Raw genomic sequence first — 11,429 nt, forward strand, 5'->3', positions numbered from 1 at the left:
TAATTGTTTTATGGTATTACAGTAAAAAACAGTTGTTATTTTTTTTTAAACAATATCAAGAACAATTAATAGTAAAAAAAAAAAAAAAAGAAAATCCCATATTTAGATCTTTCAAAGACACTGTTTCCATCCAAAGCTGCAAGTTTAACTTATGCGTTAAATTGGAATATCGCATAAAGCATTTGCTATTTATGAGATATTTTTCCTCCCATCTATGTTTTTTTTCACATCACCATGTCTCTTTAGGGGCTCCATATTGTTTCTAGCGCAGAAAGATGTTAATAACACAACTTGTAAACAATGTCATGTAATGTTTCTTTAAAAGAAGCAATTCAATGTAATTAAACTTGAGTTAGCTAGAAAAAGGAACTATAGAGGAGCATTTTGCTAAATACTATTTTATATATATATATATATATATATATATATATATATATATATATATATATATATATATATATATATATATATATATATATCCATCCATCCATCCATCTTCCTCCGCTTATCCGGGGCCGGGTCGCGGGGGCAGCAGTCTAAGCAGAGATGCCCAGACTTCCCTCTCCCTGGACACTTCCTCCAGCTCTTCCGGGGGGACACCGAGGCGTTCCCAGGCCAGCTGGGAGACATAGTCACTCCAGCGTGACCTAGGTCTTCCCCGGGGTCTCCTCCCAGTGGGACACGCCCGGAACACCTTCCAGGGAAGGCGTCCAGGAGGCATCCGAAACAGATGCCCGAGCCACCTCAGCTGACCCCTCTCGATGTGGAGGAGCAGCGGCTCTACTCTGAGCTCCTCCCGAGTGACCGAGCTTCTCACCCTATCTCTAAGGGATCTAAATGGGTTTTACAGCACTTCTTCCAATTTTCCAAAGTAATTGTTTTATGGTATTACAGTAAAAAACAGTTGTTATTTTTTTTTAAACAATATCAAGAACAATTAATAGTAAAAAAAAAAAAAAAAGAAAATCCCATATTTAGATCTTTCAAAGACACTGTTTCCATCCAAAGCTGCAAGTTTAACTTATGCGTTAAATTGGAATATCGCATAAAGCATTTGCTATTTATGAGATATTTTTCCTCCCATCTATTTTTTTTTTTCACATCACCATGTCTCTTTAGGGGCTCCATATTGTTTCTAGCGCAGAAAGATGTTAATAACACAACTTGTAAACAATGTCATGTAATGTTTCTTTAAAAGAAGCAATTCAATGTAATTAAACTTGAGTTAGCTAGAAAAAGGAACTATAGAGGAGCATTTTGCTAAATACTATTTTTTTTATATATATATATATATATATATATATATATATCCATCCATCCATCCATCCATCCATCCATCTTCCTCCGCTTATCCGGGGCCGGGTCGCGGGGGCAGCAGTCTAAGCAGAGATGCCCAGACTTCCCTCTCCCTGGACACTTCCTCCAGCTCTTCCGGGGGGACACCGAGGCGTTCCCAGGCCAGCTGGGAGACATAGTCTCTCCAGCGTGACCTAGGTCTTCCCCGGGGTCTCCTCCCAGTGGGACACGCCCGGAACACCTTCCCGGGAAGGCGTCCAGGAGGCATCCGAAACAGATGCCCGAGCCACCTCAGCTGACCCCTCTCGATGTGGAGGAGCAGCGGCTCTACTCTGAGCTCCTCCCGAGTGACCGAGCTTCTCACCCTATCTCTAAGGGATCGCCCAGCCACCCTGCGGAGAAAGCTCATTTCGGCCGCCTGTATCCGGGATCTTGTACTTTCGGTCATGACCCAAAGCTCATGACCATAGGTGAGAGTAGGAATGTAGATTGACCGGTAAATCGAGAGCTTCGCCTTGTGGCTCAGCTCTTTCTTCACCACGACAGACCGGTACATCGACCGCATTACTGCAGAAGCTGCACCGATCCGTCTGTCAATCTCCCGTTCCATCCTTCCCTCACTCGTGAACAAAACCCCAAGATACTTAAACTCCTCCACTTGAGGCAGGAACTCTTCACCAACCTGAAGTGAGCAAGCCACCCTTTTCCGACTGAGGACCATGGCCTCGGATTTGGAGGTGCTGATTCTCATCCCAGCCGCTTCACACTCGGCTGCAAACCGTCCCAGTGCATGCTGAAGGTCCTGATTTGATGAGGCCAACACGACAACATCATCCGCAAAGAGCAGAGATGAAATCGTGTTGTCACCAAACCTGACATCCTCCGGCCCCTGGCTGCGCCTAGAAATTCTGTCCATAAAAATTATGAACAGAACTGGCGACAAAGGGCAGCCCTGCCGGAGTCCAACATGCACCGGGAAGAAGTCTGATTTACTGCCGGCAATGCGAACCAAGCTCCTGCTTGGAGCCCTTAGCAAAGGACCCCGGACCCCATACTCCCGGAGCACCCTCCACAGGCCGCCGTGAGGGACACAGTCGAATGCCTTCTCCAAATCCACAAAGCACATGTGGACTGGTTGGGCAAACTCCCATGAACCCTCCAACACCCTGTAGAGGGTATAGAGCTGGTCCAGTGTTCCACAGCCCGGACGAAAACCACACTGTTCCTCCTGAATCCGAGGTTCTACTATCGGCCGTATTCTCCTCTCCAGTACCCTGGCATAGACTTTCCCAGGGAGGCTGAGAAGTGTGATCCCCCTGTAGTTGGAACACACCCTCCGGTCCCCCTTCTTAAAAAGAGGGACCACCACCCCGGTCTGCCATCCCAGAGGTACTGTCCCCGACCGCCACGCGATGCTGCAAAGACGTGTCAGCCAAGACAGCCCCACAACATCCAGAGACTTGAGGTACTCAGGGCGGATCTCATCCACCCCCGGTGCCTTGCCACCGAGGAGTTTCTTGACTACCTCGGTGATTTCAGCCCGGGTGATGGACGAGTCCACCTCTGAGCCCTCAGCCTCTGCTTCCTCAATGGAAGACGTGACGGCGGGATTGAGGAGATCCTCGAAGTATTCCTTCCACCGTCCAACGACATCCCCAGTTGAGGTCAACAGCTCCCCACCTCTACTGTAAACAGCGTTGGTAGGGCACTGCTTCCCTCTCCTGAGGCGCCGGACGGTTTGCCAGAATCTCTTCGAGGCCAGCCGATAGTCCTTCTCCACGGCCTCACCGAACTCCTCCCAGGCCCGAGTTTTTGCCTCCACAACCACCCGGGCTGCAGTTCGCTTGGCCTGCCGGTACCCGTCAGCTGCCTCAGGAGTCCCGCAAGCCAACCAGGCCCGATAGGACTCCTTCTTCAGCTTGACGGCATCCCTTACTTCCGGTGTCCACCACCGGGTTCGGGGATTGCCGCCTCGACAGGCACCAGAGACCTTACGGCCACAGCTCCGAACGGCTGCTTCGACAATGGAGGTGGAGAACATGGTCCACTCGGACTCAATATCTCCAGCCTCCCTCGGGATCTGGTCGAAGCTCCGCCGGAGGTGGGAGTTGAAGATCTCTCTGACAGGAGACTCGGCCAAACGTTCCCAGCAGACCCTCACAGTACGCTTGGGTCTGCCAAGTCTGTCCAGCTTCCTACCCTGCCATTGGATCCAACTCACCACCAGGTGGTGATCAGTTGACAGCTCCGCCCCTCTCTTTACCCGAGTGTCCAAGACATACGGCCGCAGGTCAGATGAAACGACCACAAAGTCGATCATCGACCTACGGCCTAGGGTGTCCTGGTGCCACGTGCACTGATGGACACCCTTATGCTTGAACATGGTGTTCGTTATGGACAAACTGTAACTAGCACAGAAGTCCAATAACTGAACACCACTCGGGTTCAGATCAGGGGGGCCGTTCCTCCCAATCACGCCCCTCCAGGTGTCGCTGTCGTTGCCCACGTGGGCATTGAAGTCCCCCAGTAGAACAACGGAGTCCCCAGTTGGAGCACTTTCCAGCACCCCTCCCAGAGACCCCAAGAAGGCCGGGTACTCTGCACTGCCGTTTGGCCCGTAGGCACACACGACAGTGAGAGACCTATCCCCGACCCGTAGGCGCAGGGAAACGACCCTCTCGTTCACCGGGGTGAACTCCAACACATGGCGGCTGAGCTGGGGGGCTATAAGCAAACCCACACCAGCCCGCCGCCTCTCACCATGGGCAACTCCAGAGTAGTGAAGAGTCCATCCTCTCTCGAGGAGTGTGGTTCCAGAGCCCAAGCCGTGCGTAGAGGTGATCCCAACTATCTCTAGTCGGAACCTCTCAACCTCACGCACAATCTCAGGCTCCTTCCCCGCCAGCGAGGTGACGTTCCACGTCCCTAGAGCTAGCTTCTGTGTCCAGGGATCAGGTTGCCGAGGTCCCTGCCTTCGACTGCCGCCCGATCCTCTCAGCACCGGCCCCTTACGGTCCCTCCTGCAGGTGGTGAGCCCACGGGAAGGCGGCCCCACGTCGCTCCTTCGGGCTGAGCCCGGCCGGACCCCGTGGGGGGAGGCCCGGCCACCAGGCGCTCGCATACGAGCCCCAACCCCATACATATATATATATATATATATATATATATATATATATATATACATATATATATATATATATATATATATATATATACATATATATATATATATATATATATATATATATATATATATATATACATACAGGGTGGGCCATTTATATGGATACACCGTAATAACATGGGAATGGTTGGTGATATTAAAGTCCTGTTTGTGGCACATTAGTATATATTAGTACACACCACCCATCTTGAGGAGTTTGCCCCCTCACATATACTAATGTGTATTTTTTTATTTTATAAAATGAATTATGTATTGCCTACAATGTAATACTATAATAAAGTTTTAGGGAAAAAAAGGATTTGGAAATTATAGCATCTTGAATCACCAGCTTGTCAAAAATAAGGTGTGTGCCAAATGATGGAAGGCTGTTGGAGTTTCCATTGCTGTCAGAAAGGTAAAATACACAAATAACATGTTACTTCTGTATCTGAATAAATAATTTTTGATTTCATGGTCAGAAGCTTTCCTAGGCTACATGACAAATAAAATTATTTTATCTTAGGGCTGTAATGATACGCGATATGAAACAAATCGCGACACACCCCTTTCAACTCCCAGAGTTATCCTTCCCGTCCAGATCCAATGCTATCTTTTAAATATCTATTAAATTAAATATCTTTAAATTACTATTATTTACTATTTATTAATACTTATTACTAGTATTATTTGAAGTTAACATTATAAAATACGTAGACCTACACCACAAAACTAGTTGAGGATAAATTCTTTAAAATTGGGCAATTCCAGCATTATGGACGTGACATTTGCAGTAAAAACTTGAAATATAAATTCTCAGAAAATGCATTTAATACCAATATATTGAAACGTCTGTTTATATCCATACTCCCTTAAAAAGAATCGAGGTTTGTATCAAATCGTGGGTCAAAAATCGTGATACGAACCGAATCGTGGGTTTGGTGTATCGTTACAGCCCTATTTTATCTACCAAGTGTCATGTTTGTGATTTTTATAAGTACCATTTATTAATATCTCATATCATTTTATCTCAAACAAATGAGGAAAATAAAGCGTGTTAAATCCAAAAAGCCAATCCAAAAATATTTGTCACAACTGCATCCGTCTCTGACAAAAACTATCAGCAGCTATTTGATGTTTTTCATCGATTTTAATGTTACGAAACAAATTCCGTTCTCGGCCACGTCAAACTACGACTGGCTTGCATGTCCCAGGGTAGCTTATGTTAAAGGTTGTTGCTATATGCAAAGACTGAACATTTTACTGTACCAATCTTTTTATGAACTCTAAAATTGGAAGGAAACAGGCTGAAGACTTTTTTTGCAGTGAGCCCCACCCTTCTTTCCCCCATGTGGAACACAATTTGCATAGTTAATGGATTTGGATGGATTCTTGTGACGCATCGTTGTTTCAGCCGCCGCTGCTGCTGCATCCAAAAGGTCCTAATGAATTTTTATGGCGGTCTGGCATAAAACTGGGCCTTGGAATGGGCTTTCACTTTTTTAGGGTTGAAGGCCTCACCTTTCTTTGGCCAAACAAAAGCTACATCCATGTGGCTAAACAGTTTTGTTTTACCAGATCACATGACAGACTTCCAAAACTCATCCCCATCTTTTAAATATTAATGGGCAAACTTCAGTCTTACTTTGTATTGCTGTGCGAGCAAGGGAGTTTTATTTGTGCGTTGTATTTGAAGTTCTCCACGATGAAGATCCCACACAACAGTCTTCCTTGACATTTCAAGTCCAGAAGAGGGCATTTTAGCAACTATATTTTCTGTCCAAAATTTAGGGCACTAAATCTTGCACTTGCAACCACACACAGGTTTATTTTTAACAATGTCTCTCCTTGTACTTTGCTATGATGGAAGGTAAAGCTGTTCTAGACACTGTGGGAACGCTTCGAATTTGCTGTATAGCTATCCCCCTTAAGATGAGCATCCGCCATCTTCTTTCTGAGGTTCAGATTTATTTCTTTGCTCTTTGGCATGATGTAATTCTTTGTTACATAGAATGTAAGAGTGAAGCCTCAATCTTCAAATGCCACTAGCTCTGTTCATTGAAGTCAGTGAATTCAGTGCTGATGTTGTTTTAGACGTCTCCCGAATCAATTAATTGACCTCCCTGTTTTTTTTTGTATACATGTCTGTCTCTTACAGTAATGTTGTAGAGAAGTGTGTGATTCATTCGTCCCGTGCAGAGAGGGCCCTGCTCATCGATGAAGTCTGCTGTCAGAAGGACGGCCCTCACAGTGCCCTCTACACCATGATGAAGGACCAGTATGCTAATTATGTGGTGCAACGGATGATTGACATGGCTGAGCCCGCCCAGCGCAAGATCATAATGCACAAGGTATAAGCAGAGAATGCTTTGTCAAATCAGTCTAAAAATTAAAAGAATGATTAATGGCTTTTAAACGATTCATGTTGTCAATTCCAGATCCGGCCCCATATTGCCACTCTCCGTAAATACACATATGGAAAACACATCCTGGCTAAGCTGGAGAAGTACTACATGAAGAGCGGATCAGACCTAGGCCCCATTGGGGGCCCCACCAATGGCCTAATGTAGGGGCCTGACACCCAACCCTCGCCCCTTTCCCTCAAAACCACATTTGTTATGGGCATCTCCTCCACCGTGGAGTTCTCTGTCATAGCCTTTAGGGGTTTTACCAAAAAATTAAAGGAAAAGAACGCTGAGACATCTGACCAGCCCCCTACCCCCAAAACCCACCAGAGAGTGCATGGTCTGTAAGCTGTTTCCTGGGTAAAGCACAACACCCTCGTTTATTATGTAATTGATGTAACTGACTGTTTCTTTTTGTTTTCTAGTAAATATCTTGTACATTTTTTTTACCTTGTACATTCTCTGTAGAAAAAGAAAAGTTTGCTGAAAATTTACAGTTCTTACAATTTACACCAGCAAGTGACTTTATAAGGCCAAACTGAGTGATCCTTTTTAATGATTTTCCTATTCTATTTTTGTTTTTATATCCAGACCTCTTAATGGCACAGTTAAGAAGTGTGATACGTTTAAGCCCTGTTTTAGCACTATGGTACACAAGCCAAAGCTGCTGATGAAAAATAATGAACCAGTCAGCTTGATCTTCACGTAACTTGCTTGTAGACGTCAAGTCTGCCATGCCATTGAGTTAGTTGGGTTAAGAAATCCACAACCAATCATAGAGCCTTGCTGCCTACAGTTTGCTGCCTTTAAATGGGAGTGGTATCATCCGGACGTGCTTTGACGTGGCTGCACATGCCATCTCTTTTCTTTCCCTCCCTCATTTTACTAACTGCTCCATCTTTGGTGTGAGTGTTTCTTTTCTTTTTAAAGAGCATGCGTGTGGCTGCAATATACTCTACATCCCACTGACCAAGTCTGTTCCACACATAGCTATTGTCTCGGTTTTTGTGTTTCGAATGACGTATAAGGACACCAGAGCTCCTGCCATTTTATACAGCTATGAGACCGACACCATGGTAGACAGATGAATCCTGGAATCATTTTTCTATTTTGGGGTGCATGGGAGATATTGTGAGACACGAAGGGGTAGGGAGATTTGGCATGCTGTGTCTGGATTTAATGTTTTAACGGAATGATTTTTCTTTGTCATGTTTGTTGAACATTGTCGATCGAGTAGTTTTTTTGAACACTGCCCTAGAAACAGTATGGTTGTGTACTGATTATCATCTCTTTACATTGTAATAGCTTAGGCAAAATGTATAGCTTCTTTATGTACAAGTAAATATGAAATTGTTGCTGTTTTTCGGGTGTGGGGGGAGACGGCGCTTAAGTTTTTAGAGGAGCAAAGTCTAGAGGTAGGTCATCCCAGGATGTTTGGCTTCAGAACGTGTAGAACAAAACTGATTTCATGAACGTGAGATGTTGTGGGGTCGGGTCAAATGTGCGGCATTCAACTGTGTAAATTGAGTGCAGGAGAGTACTTTTTCAGAGAATGGACATGGGGCTGCCGTCTTCTACACAATTTTTCTGTATGGCTAATATATTAATGGCTTTCGTTCTTTTGCTTCATATGAATAAATGTAGAATACATGTAGTATATGTGGAGTTAAGTGTAAGTTTATTAGTTGAATAGAAGAAAAAAAAAAGAATCTAGTTTGTTGGACAGGCTAAATTGCATAGTGATTTGCTTTTATTTTGTCTGTACAGTTGTACATTTGTAAACGTTAATGCTGTAAATGGAATGTCTTTTACACTTTTTGGGGAAGAAAAAATTAGCAAAATGTGCATTTTGATGTGTGAATATTCATCACTCCTTTCCCTTTGAATATAATGTATACAGTTTTCTTTGAACAAGCATTATTTTAAAAAAAAAAAAAAAATCTTTTTATGCATCACAATATCAAGAGGGTTTTGTTTTTAATCGGTTTTTGGAAAAGGTCAGCCTCTTTATGTACCTGGAGCAGTGACACATTCTGTTGACATTGTCATTTTGACTTGTGGCAGTTGAATAAAATAATAAAAAATTAATGAATTAAAAAAAAAACATGGGGCTGTCTTTGGTCCTACCTGCTACCATGGAAATTTCACACGACAAGAATTATTTTTGTATAAAGGAGTGCTGTATTTTGGAGCAGCCACTAACTTGTAAGCAAAATAATTGTAAGATATTGTCAATTATATAAATATGAACATATGAGTTTTGTCACACTGTCAAAGTCATGTACATTTTCAGGTGGCCTTATGTACATTTCCAGATGTTAGATGAGGAAAACAGATTTTCTTTCTTTTTTCGAAGCAGAATTGTGACTATGTATGATTAAACTGTTCTTCTAACATTTGATTTTGTTGTCTGAAGCTTTTATTGTTCACTCTGATTACACTATATTCACTGCACACTCATTGACCGCTGAAAAGAATTATTAAATAAATAGTCATTATTTAAATGTTTCGATTATCGCACAAAGTATGTTAATGTTTGAATTCAGATTTCTAAATTTTTGCAACCCCTTTAGCCTCAAGTACCTTATTGCTTTTATAAACTGTTACCACACAATCAGTAAAAAAAAAAAAAAAAAAAAGAGTTGCTGCCTTAAACATTCAAGTTGATTGTACTTTAAGTCATTTAAATTTAAATTACATTAAACTGACTTTAAATACGTTGTCTTGTATAACTTGTAAAAAAGTTGAGAATTGTTTAACTTATTTTGATTAGTTAAATCAATGTTAAAACGTCAATCTACTAATCATATATATTTTTACATTGTATACAAGACGAAAATACATGCATTGCATTTGAAATGAAATCATTAAATGTCATGTTTCTAACATGCCACATCTGACTCATACCATGGAGTTTGAATGAAGACAAACTTTTTGCGCCCCCTTTTGCTTTTATTTGTTACTGCAATTGGGGAAACTTTCTTTGCCCCTGCATGGAGTTTTAAATCTTAAAACTATTTGTTCTTTCCTTCAAAAAGATGCTGTCACCATTTCGAACTGTACTGTTTGTTGGAATAGACTGGTGGAAGGTTTATTGTGGATGGCCATCTGGACTTTACCAAACAAACATTTATTAGTAAATAAAGTTAAGGAAATAACTTTAAAAATTTTACACAGATAAATCATTTTCTTGTTAAATTTAAAAATACATATATTGTTTTGAACTTTTTACTTTTACATATTACTTTTTGTAATATGTTGGCTGAACTTGTTTAGTTTATTTTGGCTATGTGCTCATGTAAGGACATTTTGGAATGATTTGACTAGATTTATAATTGATAACATCTGACCCCACTTTTTCTTTGTATTTAGAAAACGTTATATTTGGTTTTACTAATATTCGCTCAAATAAAAAGGAAATAATACTAGCCTATATTATACATTTTATTTTATTTTTGCTCAATTTCATATACATAGGCTAAATCTAAGTACAGTAAAACCCAACCTGTTTTTTTGTTGTTGAAAAAGAAATTCAAAAATATATCAAGACTATTTTTCATTCAGAAAGCAATTAAAACTTTATATATGTGAGTCCTTTTGTTTTTGTTTTTTAGGGAGGGGTTGGGTGTCTGTAATGTTGTATGGTTTTCTAATGGACCCTGAGTGTGTCAAAAAAGTTGAACTGAACTGAACTGAACTTTAATATAATTACATAATATTTAGCTTACCCCCTGGCTGTAAGTTATTCTGTGGAATTACTTTTATGTCGTTTTTATTCAATCAAACATAGGCCTGTGTTTGAGTGCAAAAATAATTATATTGTAATTAAAAAATGAAAGATTGCAAATAAAATGTCTTCTTAAAGCTGTTTTAATTATAAAAATAATGTAATTGATAAAACTTTGCAGTGCGAGTATGTTTTTTTTTTTTTTTTGTACAGTTTTCGTCACGCACTGCAGGCACAAATTAGTCATCCAGCGAGGAGGAGTGAATGTAATTTGGGCCTGATGGGTGGAGCTAGAATATGTAACCACACCCACTACTCTCTCTCTCTCTCCCTCCACCCCATGAGACGTCCAGAGAGGAGGAGCTGGACACCATTTGACTCATGAGTACCTCTTGGTGGAGGGTCGCATCTGTCACTTTTTTCACCCCTGATGAAAATTTGCTTCCCTCCAAACAAGCTAGTTATTGGCCTTTTGGCCTCATCTTCTATTAATGCAGTCAAAGCATGCTATTTCTTGCAGCGTGTAGTCAAACATATCAGAAACAATTGGATGTGTGAGTAAATTAGCTCATCCAGATATAATTTGATATAATTATATTATGTTCAAACCTGTTTTCACTGTTCAAACCGGGGCATCAAACGTGATCTTTGCCGTCAGTGTGTGTGTGTGTGTGTGTGTGTGTGTGTGTGTGTGTGTGTGTATTTGTTCTCCATTGTGGATGGAGGTGTTTTTTGTTTATTTGTTTGTTTGTTTGTTTTTTGGACAAATTATGTAAGATAGAGCAACTTGTGTAGTCTCACCTATTCTCTCTGTGTGTATGTATGTCTGTGTGTGTGGCCT

General features: G+C 41.7%; 1 protein-coding gene across 10 annotated transcripts in view; it reads left to right on the top strand.

Annotated features, from left to right (window-relative positions):
- The window catches only part of pum2 (pumilio RNA-binding family member 2), a 98,334-nt gene extending 89,072 nt beyond the window's left edge, over window positions 1-9,262 (top strand). For all 10 annotated transcript variants that reach the window (XM_084091098.1, XM_084091097.1, XM_084091102.1 and 7 more), the window contains 2 exons: window positions 6,615-6,807; window positions 6,895-9,262. In XM_084091098.1, coding sequence (XP_083947224.1) covers window positions 6,615-6,807; window positions 6,895-7,026 — 325 coding nt within the window. In that variant the 3' untranslated portion in view covers window positions 7,027-9,262. The remainder of the gene's footprint in view (window positions 1-6,614; window positions 6,808-6,894) is intronic.
- The last annotated feature ends 2,167 nt before the right edge of the window (window positions 9,263-11,429 follow it).

The sequence above is a fragment of the Abramis brama genome (genome assembly GCF_963993115.1).
Source record: "Abramis brama genome assembly, chromosome: 18".
Classification (NCBI taxonomy): Eukaryota; Metazoa; Chordata; class Actinopteri; order Cypriniformes; family Leuciscidae; genus Abramis; species Abramis brama.